This window comes from Nomascus leucogenys, chromosome 11, assembly GCF_006542625.1.
Source record: "Nomascus leucogenys isolate Asia chromosome 11, Asia_NLE_v1, whole genome shotgun sequence".
NCBI lineage: Eukaryota > Metazoa > Chordata > Mammalia > Primates > Hylobatidae > Nomascus > Nomascus leucogenys.
Window position 1 is genome coordinate 108,429,102 of NC_044391.1, and position 22,262 is coordinate 108,451,363.

The window sequence follows — 22,262 nt, forward strand, 5'->3', positions numbered from 1 at the left end:
CATCCTAACCAATATCCCCAACCCACCCACCAGCAGTCTTCTGCCAAAGCTGATTTTCTCAAACACAGATGTGACCACGCTGTTCTACTGTGTTTGCAGGGTAAAGCATCTGCTCCTGGGATGGCTGTTGAGGCCCTTTTGATCTGGCTGATCTGTCCTTCCCACCTCATCTCAGTAGCCAAACCTGTGAGCCCCCTGTTATTCTGGGAGCAAGCCATGCCCTTCCATTCCAGCCTCATTGCACGTGCCCTGCCCACTCCTCACCTACTGATCCTCCACCGTCTTGCTTATCCTCTACCATCCAGCTCAGAGCTTCCCAGCTATGGAGTATCCTTTCACTCTTCCACAAGCCACTGCTCCCTGCACGTTTCTCTATTATTGTGGGTATCACATTGCACTACGTTAGACACACCCTTTGCAGTGAAATGTACTTGGATTGAAGTCCCAATTCTTTCACTTACTGACTGTGAAAACTTGGGCAACTAGTTTCCCTGAGCCCCAGTTTCCTCAGATGTAAAATGGAGATTATAATATCTAATTCATAAGGCTCCTATGAGCATTAAAGATGATGTATATAAAGGTCCCAGTACAGAGTCTGATATATAGCAGATTATAAATGAATGAATCCATGAAAGTGGGGCCTGAGTCTTAGCCTAAAAAGTCAATGCTGGGAAACCATACCAGCATCTTCAGATTAACAATGATATATTTGCTAATCAGGAAGTTGTTTCTCTCCAATACACAGTCTGCCCATATATTCAGATGCATATATCTGTATAATGCATACATTTGAGTTTTTGGGTATGTAAACAGAGCAAGATAACTACATACATAGATTATGTAGCTATGTCATGTTAATATTTACATAAAGTATAAATAGGTAAGTACAAAAAGTCTGAAAGGATATACACCAAGGTATTGACAGTAGTAATCTCTGAAATGGGAATATAAGCGTTTCAATTTCTGTGCATATAAAATGTTAGCATTTGTCAAGAAGGACCATGTACTATTTTTTCAATAAAAAGAAAATAAATTTATTTAATTTTTTTCAAGGTCCCTACAATAGCAATATGTGAGATTCTATTAAGAAAACAAAATGCGTTAGTCCCATAGCCAATGTCAATATTTTCTTACACCAATCTGTGGAGGAGGGCCTCAGAAACAGAAGGAAGGGAAGGCATGTGTCCAAGTTAACCTGTGAATTAGTTGGAAAGCTGAGTCAAAAAACCAGTTGGCAGGGCCCAGGCATCCATTTTCAAGTGAGGAAATGAACCAGTGTTAACAGGGCTGGGAGTTCAGGTTCAGCCCTGCTGAGGAGGGAAGAGCACTGGCCCTGGGTCAGAAGAGCTAAATTCAGCTCCAGCTTTGACTTTATTTATCCTTTCCATTTTGGGAGGTCATGGGAGGTCTTGTTTCCTCATCCATTAAGTAGTAATAATAACGACTTCCCACAGCACTGCTATCAGCGTAAAGGAGGATGGGGAAGTATTTTGTTAACTGTGCAGCCCTAGTCAAACATTAGTTATGATTATTCCATCCCGCTACTTCCCGAAAAGCAAGAGTCAGGAATGAGCTTTGGCTCCTGAACTGGACTTCCCTATAATAGCGACACCCAAATTATGCAAGGCCGAAAGGTCAACTTCCTCCATGACTGCTTTTTCCAGACCGCATCGGGGAGACGCTGAGCCTCCTGAGGCCGGTTCTGTCAAGGACTTGGCAGCAGACAGCCCTGTGTAGCCCAGAAGCCTGGTGCCATGTGTGGTAGGCAACTGGTCAGCGTGGGAGGAAGGCCCAGGAAGCTTTCCCTTCTACTTTGTTTGCATCCCAAAACGGTTTCAAACATATGAAACAAATATCTCCCTTCATGTAATGGGCTTGAACATATGCTTGCCTGCTTGCGTTAGGGGCTGTAAACTGAAGAATATAAGTGGCAGCTTTCATTCCTCGTCACACTCTCTGAATGTTTTTGGCTTCTTGTATACGAGGCACCGGCTGTATAGTTCCCAACACCTGCTATCTATCCTCCGGCTAATCAAAAAGTTTAGCTACATTGCAGAAATGTCAAAAGTAATATATAGAGCTGAGATTTTGGAGGCTCCACTGTAGGAACAGGCTAGGAGGACTCTAAAAATGCCCGCATATATCTGTGATTGTGGCATGAACAGCACTTGCTATCTTTTCCATACACTGTCCGTACACTCCCCTTGTTTCAACCCACAACACACCGAGACTCCATTTTTGAATTGCAGAGTTGGAAGGGACTGCATGGATCCCTTACAGAGCACCCTAATTTGACAGACGATGAAAAGGATACCCCAAGAGATGTCACATCATGCTCAATACCATATGGTAAATTAACTTCAACAGAAGAAGGGAATAACAAGAGCTCACAGAAGAAGCTGGGTCCATGCCCATATCATGCCCAGGCATCTGGCCAAAGCAATTAATCCTGTGAAAAATAATTTAAAAACCCATAGCTTTATGTGAAAAATTTAAAAATATTAATGCCAAAGTCCCTCCCCAGGAGATTCTGGTTTAATTGGTCTGGGGTGAGGCCTGAACACTGGCAAGTTTTAAGGCACCACAGATCATTCCGATGTACAGTCAGAATTATGAGCCATCAGTTTAGAATAACACACTTGGCTGAAAGTCTAGTGGAATATAGCAGAAAAAATCCTTAACTTGGAGCCCGAAGACCCAAATTTGCATCTGGACCTTTTCATGATCATCAGTGTGGTTTGGGCAAGTTGCTTAACTGCTTTTATACCCACCACTTTTCCATAAATCCTTACTTCATCCAGAATCTGAAAACCAGATGAGACAGTGCTCTTGAAAGTGCTCTGCAAACACTGAAATACTGTATCCATGTGAGACAAGACCTGCTGGAGACTTTTCTAGTGGAGCACTTTTCTCGTAGTTTCTTGGCTATTCAAAAATTGAATTCAATTCAATAAATAGGTATTGAATGGCTAGTAGGAAATAGACATTATGTTAGGTGCTGGCCGTACAAAGATGAAGACATAGATCATGTAACTTAAGGAGCACTGAGATTTGTAAGGGGAGGTGGACATTTAAACAAGGAGATACTACAAGGACAATAAGAGATGCAGCTTCAAGGGATGGAAACAGAACAAAGGACAAAGGAGGGGATGCTCACTCTGGAAGATGGTGGTCAGGAGAGAGAAAGAGATATTTGTGCCAGTTTGAACAATCAGGGCTTCTAGGTGGAAAATAAAGATGAAGGTTGCTCCAGGTCGAGGGATGAGCATATGCAAAGATACAGAATCGTTACTCAGCCAAGTAGTTTGGTATGGGCTGGGGCTCTGAATGGTAGCGTGGGGTTCAGACCAGATCATTGACAGATAAATGAGATTATCATTCAATGTAGATTGACATAAATCACATATTTTTTTTTTTTTGGAGAAAGAAAAATGATGTTTAATGGCAGGTTTAAAATTACGATGGATTTAAAAAGAACAGAATTATTGCACTAACTTTTTAAGGACCTGGTTATCTCTCTGAACCACAGGTAATCGGAGTTCAAAGAGTTAACATAGTCTGAAGCCTCTCATTGGTCTCAGACCCAGAAAAGTTGCTAGGTTACTTTGCAGAAGAGAAACAAATAAAAACACTTTCCCAATTGAAAAGAAAATTAATAGTAAAAGATGTGTTTAGGGACTTTACACATCTGCAGAGCATTTGTTTTTTTTTTTGTGTGTGTGTGTTTTTAACAGCATTAACACTCAAGTAATAAAAATAACTAGGGTGGTTGGGTTTTCAGACTTGCAGGAAAGAACTTGTATGAAAGGTCTGGTAAGGAGTGTCAAGTATAATGAGGAATAAGAAAGGTTAAAGAGTTTAAAACCAATTAGAATTTGAAGTTCTTGATTTCAGAACTCTAAAAATCCTTTTTTTTTTTTTTAAGTGTGATATCTCTTTAAGAGCCATTTGGTGTACTTCATAGCTTGATTCATGCCACCAGCTGCCTCTGATTTCAATGAGAAATGCAGAAAATTTATAGGGAACTGTAAAATGGGGACAGATTTTTAGTTTTCTAAATTGAGGTTTAACTGGCAAACTTGTAAAGGTTGAAGAAACCACAGAGCCAAGCTATGGGAAGCTGGTTTCTTTTCTGGTCAGAACGAATAAACACACAAACACATATCTAACTCACAAAGTGCTGGAAGAGAGAAAGCAACGCTCTTTCCAGAGGAGGAACATGGAAAAATCAGCCTTGTGGGTGAACAGGAGGAGAGTCACATTCCCCGGCAGGCAGCGCCCTGTGCAGGCGGTGGGAGAAATCCGAGCTTCAGCAGCGTCCGGAGCAGGATTTGCACAAAGTCTCCCATTTCAAGTTTTATGTCTCCTGGAGTCCTGGGGAAGGCACCCAGTCCACCCACAGCTCCCTTCTCAGAGCCCTAAGAATTGATGAGAAAGCCCCTCACTACCACACGCAGGACACGCAGGTGAGTCTGTCCAGTGACAAGGTCAGACCCTCCCTGCTATTTTACACTGGTCCCCAAAAGGGAACCGTGCCCTCTCCTCCCCTGGCACGTACCTCATTTTCCTGCCTTGGGTGCTCCCAGCTGCCCAGCCTTGGTCCTCCCAGCTTGACTTGCCTGTGAGCTCGTGCCCGGTGTGGTGTCCGTGATGCCTTATCTTTGTTCTGAGGTCCCTGTGTGTCTCTGGAATTGGCTGGCATTCTCCATTCAGGTCACGCCTTCCCCTGCCTGCAACAGATCCCCTCTCCCCCTCTCTCCCTCTGGCTTTTCCTCTCTCCTCTCTCTCTCCTTTGACTTGCTCTTGCACTCCCAGGAACCTGACAACAAAATCTGTCTTCTTCCCGAAAAGATCTGCTCCTTCCCTTCCCTCCTTTATCCTGTGTGGCTGACTTCAGCCCTTGAGAGAAAATAACTGAGGGGCTCAAGCAGGTATTTGTATCACTGTGTGTGTGTGTGTGTGTGTGTGTGTGTGTGTGTGTGTGTGTGTGTGTGTGTGTGTGTAGAGAGAGAGAGAGAGTGAAAGGGGACAAAGTCTGATTTCTCTTTAGTCTTTTTTGCCAGATGACTATAATTTTCTGCTTTGCTTCAGGACACCTGTGAAAGAAAAGCAATTAAATAGAAACAACCAACTAAGAAGGCAATTCTAGCACCTCCACTAGAAGGAAAAAAAGGGCTAAATCCCAGAGTGTCTGTCTGCAAATAACTACAGGTTTCCTTGTGAGCAGAGCCCCAAATAACTACAGGTTTTCTCGTGATCAGAGTCACAAACAACGGCAGGTTTTCCTGTGAACAGAGCCACAGGCCCGGAACTGGGGGAGCACCAAGTCCTGAAGTTGGCTGCTTGTTCCTCCCCATGAGCAACACCTGTGGCACTATTTACCTGCTCAGAGTGTGTGCGGCTCTACTCCAGCCCAGAAAGGGCCCGTCACAGCAAGAAATCTCACCGCCCCAGAAAGACCTGGGCCTGTATACATGTCTATACCCATGGCTTCTGGAGAAATCAACACTAGATCTAAGATGAGCTGAATAATAAGAAAATTACCCCCTCCACAACAACCACCAACACTGAATACGGAGAGGCATATCTGAGTGTAAAAGTTAAGTTTGACTGTGCAACTTTTCTGTGTTAGACACAGTACTAGGCACTAATATCGTCTCAGTTACTTTCGCAAGCTGGTGAGAGTGCTGCTGTTATACTCATTTTACAAGTGAGGACACTAAGGCTCAGAGAGAATATGTCACTTGCCAAGATCATCCAGTTATTTATGACTCCCCACTGCCATTACCACTAGAAGCTAACAGCTATTGAGTGATATGTGTCAGGCACTGCTCTAAGCACTTAATATATGAATTCTTTTCAGTCATCTTTATATCTCGTATACATGGCTGGTAATATTCTCATTTTTCAGAGGAAATTGCCCAGAGAGGTTAAGTAACTTTCCCAAGTTCACACAGCTAGAAAGTAATAGAGGCAGAATTTGAAGTGTTAGCCACTGTATTACACTGCTACTTATTAACATTTTATAATGCATAAGGAATTTCAAATGCACACACACAGATGGCATTCGTAGAGAAACTCAGTTTGAGTCATTTTGAAAAGATTAGACTCAGAGTTTAGCTGTAATCTTTCCTTTCTACTCAAGACAGCTGTGCACTTGGGCACAATACCTAACGTATCTGATTCTGTATCTTCATTTGCAAAATGGGAGTTACTATGAGGCTTAAATAAGATTGTGCTCGTAGAAGTGTCCAGGGGAGTACCAGAGAGAGGGCTGCCAGCCACGCTAACCCAAGCGGCAGACACATGCACTGCCCACCCTCAGATAACGTTCCTTTGGCATGTTCTGGGGAACACTGGCTTGATTCTCACTGTACTTCTCACTCCATTTTCGCTCCGGTTTCTCTAATTTTCACACTTTCGAATGCCAGCCTTGCCAAGCTTGGCATCGTCAAGAGGCTGTGGTTGCTAATGCAGGTACAAGTATATGAGATGGGAGGATATGTTTGAATTCAGGCACTGTTTTAGCAAAATGTGTTCCGTCTCAGTCAGCGCAGGAAAAAAAGCTTTTAACGTTCCCATTAAGAAGACTCACAGGCTCCGCACACGTTAAATAACTCTCACAAAACAACATTTTAATGATTTAAGTGTAAACGAATCGGAAACACATGGACGACATCTCTCTTGGAATACACAAGGGTTTTAAAACTGAAGGAGAAAGAGCTTGGAAAATGCACGCTGTGCTGGGAAGAAGGCCCCTGCCCAGTAAAGACATTCCTTCAATTCACGCTTCCACGGAGTTTGCCCTCTCCTAATTTAGGGCATATACTGGGAACTGCAGTCATTTGTTCTGAGTACAGAGGGAAGAGCTTGGGTGAGAAAGCCATCAGCTTCTCCTTGTAAAGTATCACAGAGCAATTAGGCCTCCTGGAATAATTTTCTAGCCATGTTTCTTCAAGGCTGCCAATGTTCAACGGAAAGCATTTGAGATATGTTCTAAGCCAAAGTTCTGCCAATATATAGCAGATCTGATGTGTGCGCTTCCCTGGGAGTTAGCCAAGGCTCAGAGGAAATCTGCATAAAAACAGGAACTACGTGGCTCAGCAATGATCTGCATGTGATTCAGGGCAGTTTTCTACTCGGTTACACTACATATTGTCTGATGCTTTTGATGAATCTCCCTGAAGTGTCACTAACAGATCGTGGGTCATGAGGGGTGGGAGGAATGGAAGGGACATTAGACTGGAAATAGAACTGGGCTCAGTGACTATAGGCCAGCTTGTATGTGACCTTGGGTAAGTCACTTACTTTCTCAGGGGTGGGGGTTGAGGGGTGCAGGGGTGGGGCATCAGTTTGTTCAACTATGAAATCAGGGGGTTGGACTCAGTTGAGATCATAGATATCAACATGTGGATATGAAGACTATGAAATGTCGTTGGGAGGGGGGTTAGGTAGTTTGCTAGACCTAAAAGATTGTCAAGGAGTCCAAAATAGCTCTAATAATCTTGACATTTGCTTTTTCTGTGCTCATAATAAGGTTATCGTTACTCAGAATTTAATCATAGATATTCAGAAAAAGTAATATTTAAAAGGGTTCAACCAGTTTTTTAAGTTTGGCAAAAGCAATTAAAAAAATGCACACAAGGAACTGACATCATTTAGAATCATGAAAGTGTAGAACGACTGAGGTGGGCTCAGTACCTGCGCGTTGTAGTCCTATAGTCCGGGAAAGGGATCAGAGAGCTGCCTACTAAGGGTAAATGCAGCAACATTCCTAGCACCGGAACAGGTTTTGGTTTTACATGTTCTACCAAAGTATTGATTTTATGCAACTTTTGAGCTAGAGTTTCTGGAATTCAATGAATGGGTTAGCAAATGTAAAGAATTTGGGCAATGACTTTTTGTTGGCAAGGGCTGAAATCCAGGCTTCCTATAGAATATCTGAGAAACTGATAAATAGCTCCAAAGATTGCAGCTTAGAATTAAAATTTGGGTTCTTCAGCACATTGGCTGACAGCATGCTGAAAGTCCTGGCTTCTGAGTCTGTCAACAGAATAATGGGGAAAATATTTTTAAAAAATGACAATCCTTGAGCTTCATCCCAGGAGATTCAAACCCAGTGAATCTGCGAATAGGCTCCTGAATCTGTAATTTGAAAATCTCCCCTGGCCTGATTTTGCCACTTTTGGTACAAATAACATAATGATACATTTTATAATTGATGGCTCCTTAGATTTGATAAGATGTAATCTGTATATGCCAGATACTTTTATATATATTATTGCATATAGTATTCACATCTTTTTACAAGTAAAGACATTGAGGTTCAGAGAAACTAAGCCTGCCCGTGCCTGTAAGTGAATGATATATGTCTAGAGCCCAGGGCCCCCTGATGTCAAGTGCGAGGCTCTTCCAGTTGTCTGCAAATTTCTCGTACTTCTTGTGGACTCTGAACATTCATGTGCCATGCTGTCACGTGATTACAAGATTTTAGAGAAGACAAAAAATAGCTTCTATTTTAAAAAAATAAATGATTAGGCTCTGTTATGGGCTGAATTACATTCCCCTCAAATGCATATGTTGAATTTCTAACCCTCAGTACTTCAGAAGGTAACTGTGTTTGGAAAAAGGGCTTTTAATGAGGTGTTTAAGTTAAAATGGGATCCTCAGAATGGGCTCTAATCCGATACAATTGGTGTCTTTATAAGAGGACATTAAGACACAGACACACACAGAGGGAAGACCATGTGAACAGGCAGGGTGAAGACCATCTGCAGGCCAAGTATAAAAGCCAAAAAAAGAAACCAAATCTGCCAACACCTCCATCTTGGACAGGTTTTGTTTATAGTCCTGAAAGACACAATCCTGAAATCTATAATCCCAAATATTGAAATTCCAAAAAATCAAAACCTCTAAAGTCTAAATCTCTAACATCTAAAATCCCCAAAATCAAAATCACAAGATAGCTGCATCATATTAAGTGGAACTATTTACTTTGTTACTGCCTTTATGCAGAGGAAAATGGATTTCAATTGAATCCTCAAACCATAAAGACAGATTTGGAATTAGGTATGATTGAGGTTTCTAAAGGTGAACTTCAAGGTGTTACCAATAAAGTTTGTTTTTTTCCATTCTATCCAATGTGTTTGGCAGAAACTTCGGAGGAGTGGACGGGTCACGTGATACAGCAATGACAAAAACTTCAGTATTGGCATTCATTCCAGCTGATGGCATTCCAGGAGCTTTTAATGAATTAAAGCCACATTTGCCTGAAGAAGCCAGCGAAGTTACTAACTGGTTCAAAAACGATTACGTGCACGATGGGCCGTATTGTTGCAGTTCAATCACCAGTATTGCTTCCACCAGATTTGTGGTCTATATATGTGTGCGTATGGAATAGATTTCCACAGACCCACAACACGGAAGCATGGCACAGAAGATGGGGAAACTTAATGGGGAATACTCATGTAGATGTATATTAAACCATAGAAGAATTTCGAAAAGAGCAGTGTCACATAGAAAATAAATGTGAACATATTCTCCAAGGACAGCCACGTCCTAAAAGAAAAAAAGCAGCCATTTTTTGTGATGTGAGACTTCAAAATATAGTTAATGACTGTGAAAGTTGGCCAGCTCTTACGGACTATCTCCATGCAATTGCCTATAATCTAGCTCCACAACTTTTTTATTTGTTGAATTTTCTTTTTAGTTTTTTGTTTTTGTTTTTTTCTTTTAGATTTTTTCACTATTTGAAATTGTCAGCATTATTTTTTATAATTCGCTATGCTACCTATTTCATCTTTGCATCATTTCCAATACTGTATGCATTGTATAAAGGGTTTTAGAGAGTTCTAATTTGCTTTGTGCATTTTTGTAAATGTAACTCCATGAAAGTGCACTTTCAAAATGTTGAACTTGTGTGTAAGCAGTATGCGTGTGCATAAAGACATTAAAACTTCCTCAATAAATGAAAATGTATCTTCTTTGTACATCTGCTTTTATGAAAGATAACATTTCTCAATGCCTTGGCTCTTTGGGCAACTGATGTGGTGGTGATATGGTGGTGACTCATCATGGTTTTTGATCAATCTTATCAAAAGACTTAGAAGAATCTAAGAATCACAGTATTTCAGATGACTGCTGTATAAAGCTGGGGGCACACAATTACCAACCATAGTGTGATATACACTTTTATATTTTGCTTTTTGATCTATTTCTTTATGAATATGGTTCATCTGCTCATAACTGTTATACCCATGTGACTGTTGTTAGTATATCTGAGTGTTTCTGCTTGCAAAAATATGGTATTATTGTCCATTTTATCGTGTAAAGTAGCCTATGAAGAGTTCTGTCATGTTTTCATATGTTTCTTAAATAAATCCCCTTTAAAAATGTAAGTAAATATTTTACAACGTTTTGAAAGAGTTTTTTTTTTAGACGGAGTCTCCCTTTTTTGGTCGTTGCCCAGGCTGGAGTGCAGTGGCACAATCTCGGCTCACTGCAACATCCATCTCCCGGGTTCAAGCGATTCTCCTGCCTCAGCCTCCTGAGTAGCTGGGATTACAGGCGTCCGCCACCGTGCCCAGCTAATTTTGTATTTTTAGCAGAGACAAGGTTTCACCATGTTGGCCAGGCTGGTTTTGAACTCCTGACCTCAGGTGATCCGCCCACCTCGGCCTCCCAACGTGCTGGGATTACAGGCGTGAGCCACCGCGCCTGGCTGAAAAAGATTTTTTCTAAAATATTTTTGGGATTTTGATTTTTCAGGATTTTAACATTGGGGATGATGGCATTTGGGATTATGATCAGCTCCCATCTTGGACTTCTGGCCTCTAGAATTGTGAGAAAATAAACATCTGTGATTTAACCCCCCCCAGTCTGTGGTGTTTTGTGATGGCATCTCTGGCAAATGAATACAGCTGGCTTACAGAAGGGCCTCCCAAAGCATGAAACCCACACCACCAGGGGTGTCACATGGATTTCACACATCACATTCATGGAATTAACAAACACTAGGTCAGTTAAGGCTCTGCTTGGCAGGAAGTGAGAGAAATCTTGACTAATGTTGAAGTACATGGGCCTTATTTTCCTCACATCGCAGGAAGGAAGGAAGTAGGCAGGGCTGGGGCAACTGCTCAAGATTCTTTCCACTCTGCCAGCCTTAGAATGGGGCTTTTCTCCTCATGCTTGTCACCTCTTGGTCACAGAAAGGCTGCTGTAACTCCAGATGTCATGTTCACATTCAAAGCGGGAGGGGGGGAAAGGAGGACAAGGATGAGGTAGCACTGGGAGATTTCTGCTCGTGTCTCACAGGCTAGAGAGGGATTGCGCAACCTGCACTAGCAGCAAGGGAGGCTGGGAAGTCAAATTCTTATTTTGCAGCTTATATGGCAAGGCAGGCAGCAAGGAAGACTGAGGTTGGAAATGGGTGTTGCATGAGTCAGCGCTCAACATCTGTTACCATATGTGCCAAGAAAGTCCTGCCTTTTTCATTTGTCTTTTATTCCTGATATTATTAAGAAGAAAGTTAAGAAGAAAGCTTCAAGGGGCCATTATGCCATTAACACTAATTTGCCTCTTAAAAAGGAATGATGGGTCTCAGATTCAGAGCTTGTGGAGGCATTAGTATTCTAGAATTTGACAATTTAAAAAAAGTAGTATCGCTGGGTGCGGTGGCTCACACCTGTAATCCCAGCACTTTGGGAGGTGGAGATGGGCAGATCACTTTAGGCTAGAATTTCAAGACCAGACTGGCCAACATGGCGAAACTCTGTCTCTATTTTTTTTTTTTTTTTCTTTTTTTTTTGAGACGGAGTCTTGCTCTGTCTCCCAGGCTGGAGTGCAGTGGCGCAATCTCGGCTCACTGCAAGCTCCGCCTCCCGGGTTCACGCCATTCTCCTGCCTCAGCCTCTCCGAGTAGCTGGGACTACAGGCGCCCACCACCACGCCCGGCTAATTTTTTTGTATTTTTAGTAGAGACAGGGTTTCACCGTGGTCTTGATCTCCTGACCTCGTGATCCGCTCGCCTCGGCCTCCCAAAGTGCTGGGATTACAAGCGTGAGCCACCGCGCTCGGCCCCCTGTCTCTATTAAAAATACAAAAATTTGCTGGGCGTGGTGGCGGGTGCCTGTAATCCCAGCTACTTGGGAGGCTGAGGCTCAAGACTTGCTTGAACCCGGGAGGTGGGGATTTCAGTGAGCCAGGATTGAACCACTGCACCCCAGCCTGGGCAACAGAATGAGACTCCATCTCAAAAAAAAAAAAAAGTATTATCAGTGGTAGTGACATACTTTTTTTTTTTTCTTTTGAGACAGAGTCTCACTCTGTCACCCAGGCTGGAGTGCAGTGGCACAATTTTGGCTCACTGCAACCTCTGCCTCCCAGGTTCAAGGAAGTCTTGAGCCTCAGCCTCCTGAGTAGCTGGGTTTACAGGTGCCTGCCACCACGCCCAGCTAATTTTTTTATTTTTAATAGAGACAGGGTTTTGCCATGTTGGCCAGTCTGGTCTTGATCTCCTGGCCTCAAGTGATCTGCCCATCTCGGTTTCCCAAAGTGCTAGGATTACAGGTGTGAGCCATTGCGCCTGGCCGACAGACTTTTAAATATGTGGATTTCAGTTAAAAATTCCAGAATAGATTTAATCAAAAATATAGAAATAAGTAATAATATAGGTGGTATTAAGACATATGATAAAACGTAAAGATAAATTACTAAGTGTTAAAATGGTGATGGTTAATTTTATATGTCAACCTGACTGAGTTAAAGGATGCCCGGATAGCTGGTAAAATATTATTTCTAGATGTGTCTGTGAGGACGTTTCTGGAAGAAATCATCATTTGAATCAGTGGGCTGAGTATGGATGATCTGCCGTCATCAATGTGGTGGGCATCATTCGATCCATTGAGGGCTTTGGTGGAACAAGAAAGCAGAGGCAGGGTGCGTTTGCTGTCTCTTCTGGAGCTGGGACATCTGTCCTTTCCTGTCGTCAGACATCAGAGCTCCTGGTTCTTGCACCTTTGGACTCTGGGTCTTACACCAGTGGTTACATGCCTATCCCACCCTCCCAAGCTCTCAGGCCTTCAGTCTTGGACTTAGACCTTTGGGTCTTAGGCCTTTGGACTTGAACTGAATTGCAGCTCTGGCTCTCTTGGTTTTACAGCTTGCAGATGACATATCCTGGAACTTCTTGTCTTCCATCCTCATGTGAGCCAATTTCTATAATAAATCCCCTATTATAAATGTATTTATTTCCTACTGGTTCTATTTCTCTGGAGATCCTTACTAATATAGAAACATTGCTCTGGAGAGTAGACTCAGTGAAAGCATCCCAGCAAGGTGGGAGAGGACTGGAGTGTGAGTTGTGATGCCTGAGACAGAGGCCAATTTCTGCCCTAACCCAATGTGAAACCTTGAACTTTTGGTCTTCCTTGGGCTTTGGATTTCTAATTCACAATGTTGAGGTGGATTTGGTGTTGTGTGTGTGTGTTGGTGTTGTGTGTGTGTGTGTGTGTTTAAAGCACACTTCTACTCAGTTTATGACATCTCTGTTTCATTGTGTGGAACTATACCTATCACATTATTATTAAGACTGGATTATAGTTTTAGAGGCTCTCAAAGGAGTTTTAAAAAGGGGGTGCACTCTGGTATGAAACAAGACGTTATTCCCAAAAAGAATGTTTCTCCTTTAATACTCATTTCATCCTGAAAACAACAAAAAAGTCAAACATTATCATCTTTACTTTACTCATAAAATTAGCAATATTGAGGGGAGGTAACTGAGTCCAAGAGGAGAGAAATACCTTGCCCAGGGTCACATAGAAGGTAGGTGAGGCTGGGATCGTGAACACGGATTTCCCTGTACTCATGCTCTTTTTTTTTCTTTTTAACATTTGTTTATTTAAATTGACAAATAAAAATTGTACATACTGATCGTGTACAGCATGATGTTTTGAACTATATATACTTTGTAGAAAGGATAAATCAAGCTAATTAATATATGCATTACTTCACATCCTTTTTTTTGCACTGAGAACATTTAAACAAAAAACTAATCTCCGCAATTTTCAAGAATACAATATATTGTTATTTACTATAGTTGTACAATAAACCTCTTGAATGCATTCCTATCTAACTGAAATGTTGTATCCTTTGACCAATATCTCCCCACCACATTACCTCCCCCCACACCCTAGCAACCTCTTTACTTCTCTTTACTTCTATGAGTTCAACTTTTTTGGATGTTTGTCCCCTCCAAACCTGATGTTGAAGTTTGATCCTCAGTGTTGGAGGTGGAGCCTACTGGGAGGTGTTTGGGTCCTGGGGGTGGATCCCTCATGAATAGATCAATGCCCTCCCTCGGGAATGAGTGAGTTCTAACTCTGTTGGTTCTCATGAGAGTGGGTCTTAAAAAGAGTCTGGCGGCCGGGCATGGTGGCTCACGCCTGTAACCCCAGCACTTTGGGAGGCCGAGGAGGGTGGATCACCTGAGGTCAGGAGTTTGAGACCAGCATGGCCAACATGGTGAAACCCATCTTTACTAAAAATACAAAAATTAGCCGGTCATGATGGGCGCCTGTAATCTCAGCTACTCAGGAGTCTGAGGCAGGAGAATTGCTGGAACCCGGGAGGCGGAGGTTGCAGCCATTGCACTCTAGCTCGGGTGACAACAGCGAGACTCTGTCTCAAAAAGAAAAAAAAAAAAAAGAGCCTGTCATGCCCTTCCACCCCCACTTCCTCTCTCTTCATGTGATTGATCTCAGCACATGCCAGCTCCTCTTCACTTTCTGCCATGAGTGGAAGCAGCCTGAGGACCTCACCAGGTGCCTAATCTTGAACTTTTCCAAATATCAGAATTGCGAGCCAAATAAACCCTTTGTACTTATAAATTACTCAGTCTCTAATAGTTCTTTACAGCAACACTGCATGGACTAAGACATGCATGTAAGTGATGTCATGTGAGATTTGTCTTTCTGTGCCTAGCTTATTTCACTTAACATAATGGTTTCCGTGTTTATCCACGCTGTCACAAATGAACAGGATTTCCTTCTTTTTCAAGGCGGAGTAGTATTCCACTGTGTATATATACCACACCACACTTTCTTTATCCATTCATCCATTGATGGACCCTTAGATTCATTCCATATCTTAGCCATGCTCATATCCTTTTATATTAGGTTGTTGACCATTCTATTTGAGAGTAAGTACCCTAAAAAGAAACTTAATTGTTTTTTGAAGGTACAAAGTGACCTTTGCTTGGTCAACACGTCCTGGCTTTCTAGCACATGGTATTGTCAAATAAAGGTACACTGAAATGTTTTTTCTCCTGAAGAACAAAATCCTCACACTTTCTCAGCTGCCATTAGGATGATCACTTCTAGAACCTACTTTAGTCACGATGTAAGAAAGGACACCTCTCTCCATTTTCCAGCCTCTCAACCCAACCTGCTTCCCACCCTCTTCTTCATTTTTATCCAGACCAGAGTCTGTTTATTAGGGGGCAGTGAAAGTGTCATCAACAGGCCATATTACACATTAACTTCTCCTGCTTTCTGCCCTATTTCATACAGTGAAAAAACAGCTTGGGACCAGCCTCCTTTAAATCATTCTGGCTTTGTCTTTCTTTCTCCATGCACTTGGACAAAGGGTGATAGGAGACCAAGATTAGGATTTAAGCTCTGGCAGGAGCTAGGGATGCCCCACTTAAATCAAAGGAAGCCCTGTCATTTAACTCAGAATTCCTGAAGAGTCCAGTGCTATGAAATCAGGTAATAGCCTAGCTGGTAACACAGGATATCTGGTTTCCTCTTTGGTTATTTTCCCCATGGTAATCTTGCAGGAGCATGGGTGAGGTATTAGGAAGAATTCTGGAGGTTTTTTGTTTTGTGTTTTTTTTTTTAATGAAGTCTCACTCTGTCACCCAGACTGGAGTGCAATGACGTGATCTCAGCTCACTGCAACTTCCACCTCCCGGGTTCAAGCGATTCTCCTGCCTCAACCTCCTGAGTAGTCGGGATTACAGGCACCCACCATCATGCCTGGCCAATTTTTGTAGAGACGGGGTTTCACCATGTTGGCCAGGCTAGTCTTGAATTCCTGACCTCAGGTGATCCACCAGCCTCGGGCTCCCCGAGTTCTTAAGCACTTCATACATATACCATCTGTTATCGGTTGGATTGTCTCTTCCCCAAGTTCATATGTTGAAGTCCTCGCCCACCACTACCTCAGACTGTGACTGAATGTGAAGATAGAATCTTTACAAAGGTGAATAAGTTAAAGTGGGATGGTTTGTGTGGGCTCTAATCCAATATGACAGGTGTCCTTATAAAAGGAGATCAGGGCACAGACACACAGGGAAGACCATGTGAAGACACAGGGAGAAGACACATCTGCAGGCCACAGAGAGAAGCCTCAGAAGAAACCAAACTTGCCAACTCGTTGACCTTAGTCTTCTAGACTACAGAATTGTAAGAAAATAAACTTCATAGATTTCTGTTAAGCCATCTAGTCTGTGGTGTCTTGTTATGTCAATCTAGCAAATTAATATACTCATCCATACCTCCTTTACCTTTGCTCACCTAAGTTTATTTTATATTAATTATAGTTCTTTTCTTTCCTTCTTCCTCTCTTTCCCTCCCTCTTTTTCTCTTTCTTTTCTTTTCTCTCCTTTTCTTTTTCCTTCCTTCCTTCCTTCCTTCCTCTCCTCCTCCCCTCCCTCCCTTCCTTCCCTCCCTCCCTCCTCTCCACCTCCTCTTTCTCTCTCTCTCTTTCTTCCTTTCTTTCTTTCTTTCTTTCTTTCTTTCTTTCTTTCTTTCTCTTTCTTTCTTTCCTTCCTCTTTCTCTTTCTTTCTTTCTTCCTTCCTTTCTTTCTTTCATTCTTTCTTCCTCCCTTCCTTCTTTCCCTTCTCCTTTCCTTTCTTCCTTCCTTCCTTTCCTTCCTTCCTTCCTTCCTTCCTTCCTTCCTTCCTTCCTTCCTTCCTTCCTTCCTCCTTTTCTCTCTCTCTCTCCTCCTCCCTCCCTCTCTCTCTCTTTCCTTCCTTTTTAGTAATGGGGTCTCATTATGTTGTCTAGGCTGGACTCCACCTCCTAGGACTTCAGGCATATCCCACTGCACCCAGCCCAATTATAGTTCTATCCATTCATGTTGTCTCCACTTTCCTAGAGGTTTTTCCGATGCTACAGCCACATGGACCAAGCATACTCAACCACAGGATATGAGAAAGTAGGCCATATGAAGCAAACGGATCACATGGCATGGTCCCACCATCTGGGGAGCAGGACTCTGATCATGGGAGGATCAGGGTTCTCGCTTCCCTAACTCCTTACTGATGTTTCATGACCATTACTTTTCCACTCTTTTTCCAAATTCTTCTGCTCTTCTTCCACTCTGGCTATTCCATATTTACTCATCTCTGTTACTGTCACCTTTCAACCTCTTTATCCAATCCTTCATTCCTTTTGCTTGGGGATGTGTCACCATTGCTTACCTCTCCTTCACAATTGCTCCTGGTGCCCTGGGCATACTGGGCTCTCAGTTCCTTGACCTCTTCACCTTCAAAGATGACTTCCTCCACTTCACCTTAGCCATCTATTATACCCGTAGCCATGTCTACCTCTGAAATCTGAAATTCTTACAACCCACTCTCTAACCACAGTCTTCTATCTTTCTAGGTCTTGCATTCCTTCAATGAACTTCTGTCTAGATTTCCACCTCATCTAGTTTTTTTGCCACTACTTCATTTTATACCAGTCTATCAGAATCTCTTGGCCTTACATCTTCCTTGAATTCCACAACCAGTCACCAGCACTCCTTAGATGACTCTTTTTCTGCCTTTCTTGACCCTCTTCTTACTTCAAAGGAGCAGTACCTCATCTTCTGGTAAATTATTGAGGATCTAATGATAGTTAGATTCCCTCTGTCTGGGACACTCGCAAATAAAATCTCATAGTTCACTCCTTCACCTCCTTCAGTTCTTTCTAAAAATGTCAACTTTTCAGCAAAGTCCTTTGTGACTACGTTGTTTAAGGATGCACCCTCTATTCCTATCCCCACTCATTATCTTCATAAGCTATTTTATTTTCCTTCATGGCACTGACAACTAGCTAAGAGGCTATTTATTTTGATTACTTATTGGTTTATTGCTTGCTTTTTACCCCACTAGAATAATATAATCTCCAAGTAGAAAGCATTTTTACATTCCCTATTTACTGTTGTAGTCTTAGTACCAAGGATAGTGCCTTTGTTTTGTACATAGTAGGAACTTAATACTTATTTGTGGAAAGTAGCTTCTTCCAAGAAAAACTTAAATACAACATATATTCTCAAAACTTGGCATATAATTTCAGGAGGCTGATGGTCCTCCTGAGGCCTGAAGCTCTGAAGCTCAGCTTCAACCATCATTCCCGAATATGTTGCATACACTCTACCACTATAGACTTAAAAATTGTTAACTACTGATCACTGACAAACCTATTTCTTTAGTCTAAATGTCTCTGCTCAATTCCCCACCCACAAATCAAATGACTACTCACACTTCAATTTAAAGATTCAAACATTAACAGTTACTTATGTGGGGGGTACAACAGTAAGAGGCTTTATTCTTATTTATAATACAACAAAGCTTTTGATGCCTGGCCTTGTAAGCCATGGTCAGGGTTTTGGTTGTATTCTTAGTACAACAGGAAATCACTGATGCAGTATTAGCAGGAGTGTGGAACAATGTAATTCCCCGTTATAAAAGGTCTCTCTCTGTATTATGAAGAGAACGGACTTGGAGGATGGGGAGACAGGGAAACCAGCTGGGAGGCTGTGGCAGTGGCCAGGACCCAGGGCCACTTATACTAACAGGCACAGTGAGCACAGAGCCTGGGGCCACAGCACCATTAGGGGCCCATGAAAATGTTTTAATTTTGATTTCTTTAAAAATGAGAATAAAAAATAATAAATCCAGCTTGGATTATATCTGCTTTTATACCAGCATAGCACTAAATATATACTTTTTAATGTTTTTTGATGGATGAAGAGGCCCATGGAGGTCATAAAGAGGCCCTGGGTATGACTTCGATAGAGCAGAGTGGGGACAGTGGACATGGAATCAAGTGAACAAAGGCAAAGACAAGAGATGTTTTGTAAGAAGAAAAGCCTGAACCTGGCCATAAAATGAGAGTGAGGAATTAGGGAGAGGTGGAAAGCAAAGATAAGTATCAGAATTTCTGCATAAGAATTGGCCCCATTTACCGAGATGGGGAAGACAAGGGGAGTGGGCGTCAAGCAGGGGTCAGAGTGTAAAGAGCCTCTCCTGCCAGACCCGTGTTGAAAATTAATGGCATGGGTCAGTGCTTTTCAACTCTGGTTGGACATTAGAGTCACGTGGGCAACTTTAAGAACTCAAACTTCTGCCACATCCCCCAGACCAACCAATCCAGAATCTTGACAGTGGGCCAGGGCCGAGGACTGCAACATTTTTAGGCAATGGGGCTACACAAAAATTTTTTAAAACAGAAAATGATATGGCCAGAGTGATTTTTAAAATTCACCTGTTTGGCCGAGCACGGTGGCTCACACCTGTCATCCCAGCACTTTGGGAGGCCAAGGCGGGCAGATCACGAGGTCAGGACATCGAGACCATCCTGGCTAAATGGTGAAACCCCGTCTCTACTAAAAATACAAAAAATTAGTCGGGCGTGGATGTTTGTAGTTCCAGCTACTTGCTAGGCTGAGGCAGGAGAATTGCCTGAACCTGGGAGGTGGAGGTTGCAGTGAGCGAGATCACACCATTGCGCTCTAGCTTGGGCGACAGAGCGAGACTCTGTCTCAAAATAGTAATAATAATAATAATAATTCACCTGTTTGATAGTAGTATGGGAGATGGGAAGGAGTGGGTGAGAGACTGGAGGGTAAGCCAGGGAGCTAACAACACCCAAATACCCAGGTCTCCTGATTCTCATGCTCTCCCTGGGCTCAGGAAAAATGTCAGATAAGGCCACTCGGAAAAGAGCTGGAAAGACCTTCTGGGCCCTCAGCCAGAGCCCGTCTTGCCTGACGGTCATGGGCATGGAGCACAGGGGCTGGGTGGTCCATTGGCTTCTCTGGCCAAACCACAGGGCAAGTTTAAACACTCCAGCTGTCACAACACAGCAAATCTGAATGACAATGGCTTTTTTAAAAGTAGGATTTTAAAAATAAAAATACTTATTCACAAAAAACCATCTCAGGGAAGCTGGCTAATCCTAAGGTATTTTTTTTTTATGTGTAAACATTTAATTTATTTTTTAAATTACTTTGTAATTGATGAAAATTGTACATGTCTATGGTGTACAACATGATATTTTGAAATACGTATACATTGTAGAATGGCTAAATCAAGCTAATTAACATATGTATACTATTACCTCACATACTTTTTCTGTGGTAAAAACCCTTAAAATTTACTCTCGGCAATTTTCAAAAATCCAATACGTTGTTATTAACTATTGTCACCATGTTGTACAATACAGCTCTTGAACTTACTCCTCTTATCTAACTAAAATTTTGTATCCTTTAACCAGTACCTCTACATCTCCACTCCCACCTACCAGCCCCTTACTTTTTAAGTAAGTTGAACTCATAGAATTTGAGAGTAGAATGTTAGTGCGATTACATGGTATTTGTCTTTCTGTGCCCAGCTTCTTTCACTTAACACAGTGCCTTTTGTGTTCATCTATGTTGTCACCAATGACAGAATTTTCTTCTTTGTAAAGGCTGAATAATATTCCATTTGTGTGTGTGTTTGTGTGTGTGTATCGTTCATCAACAGACACTTAGCTTGTTTCCATATCTTGCTATTGTGAATAATGCTGTAATGAACACGAGGGTGAAGATATTTGAGATACTAATTTTGTTTCCTTTGAATATGTACCCCAAAGTGGATTGCCTGGATGGTATAGTAGTTCTATTCCTAATTCTTTGAGGAATCTTCATACCATTTTCAATAATGGCTGTATAAATTTACATTCCCACCAACCGTGTACAAGAGTTCCCTTTTCTCCACATCCTCGTCAACACTTGTTATTTTTTAAGCCATTCTAACAGGTGTGAGGTAATATTACAGGTTTGATTTGAGTTTTCTTGATGATTAATGATGTTGAGCACTTTTTAATATACACGTTGGCCATTCGTATGTGCTCTTTGGAAAATGTTTATTCAGGTTCTTTGCCCATTTTTCCATCACGTCATTTTGTTGTTGTTGTTTCTATTGAGTGTTATGAGTTTCTTATATATGTATCTTGCAATATTAACTCCTTATCAGATACATGATTTACAAATATCGTCTTCTCTGTCGGTTGCCTTTTTATTTTGTTGATTGTTTCCTTTTTTTGTGCAGAAGCTTTTCAGTTTGATGTAGTCCCACCTTTTTATTTTTGTTTTTGTCGTCTGTGCTTTTGGTATCGATCATACCCAAAACATTATTGCCAAGGCCAATGCCGACGAGCTTTCCCTCTGTGTTTTCTTTTGGGAGATTTACAGTTTCAGATCTTACATTTGTCTTTAATCCACTTCAAATTTCATATATGGTATAAGGTAAGAGTCCAATTTCATTCTTTTGCATGAGGATGTGCAGTTTTCTCAACACCATTTATTGAAGAGCCTAACCTTTCCCTATTGTGAACTCTCACCATCCTTGCTAAAGATTGCCTGTATATGCATGGGTTTATTTCTGGGTTTTCTATTCAGTTTCATTGGTCTATGTGTCTGTGTTTATGCCAGTACCATGCTGTTTTGATCACTATAGCTTTAATTATTTACTTTTATTATAGTTTGAAGTCGGGAAGTGTGATGCCTCTAGCTTTACTCTTTTTTCTCCAGATTGCTTTAGGTATCTGTGGTCTTTTACGGATCCTTACAAATTTTAGAATGGTTTGTTTTATTTCTGTGAATAATGCCATTGGAATTTTGATAGGAATTGGACTGAATCTGTAGATCAATTTGGTTAACATGGGCATTTTAACAATATTAATTATTCCAATCCATGAACATGAGACATCTATTTATGTCTTCAATTTCTTTCTCAATGTCTTATAGTTTTTAGTATATAGAACTTTTGCTTCCTTGGTTAAATTTATTCTTAAGTAAAGTCATGTTCTGTATAACAATGTTTCAATTAATGATGGACCGCATGTACAATTTCCTATCAGCTAGTGATGTCTTAGCCGTCTTAGCATTGCAGCACAGCACATTAACTTTTCTATGATTAGAGATGCTTAGATACACATTGCGTTACAACTGC

At 41.7% G+C, this 22,262-nt stretch overlaps 1 protein-coding gene and 1 long non-coding RNA gene across 4 annotated transcripts in view; one reads left to right on the forward strand and one right to left on the reverse strand.

Moving 5' to 3' along the window:
* MASP1 (mannan binding lectin serine peptidase 1) overlaps positions 1-4,953 on the reverse strand; it is a 75,606-nt gene extending 70,653 nt beyond the window's left edge. For all 3 annotated transcript variants that reach the window (XM_003256630.2, XM_003256628.2, XM_003256629.3), the window contains exon 1: positions 4,559-4,953. In XM_003256630.2, the coding sequence (XP_003256678.2) occupies positions 4,559-4,563 (5 nt within the window). In that variant the 5' untranslated portion in view covers positions 4,564-4,953. The remainder of the gene's footprint in view (positions 1-4,558) is intronic.
* LOC105740544 lies at positions 4,202-10,867 on the forward strand. The gene is made up of 2 exons (XR_001116592.2): positions 4,202-4,466; positions 9,154-10,867. It is a non-coding gene; the product is annotated as an uncharacterized LOC105740544 (long non-coding RNA).
* The last annotated feature ends 11,395 nt before the right edge of the window (positions 10,868-22,262 follow it).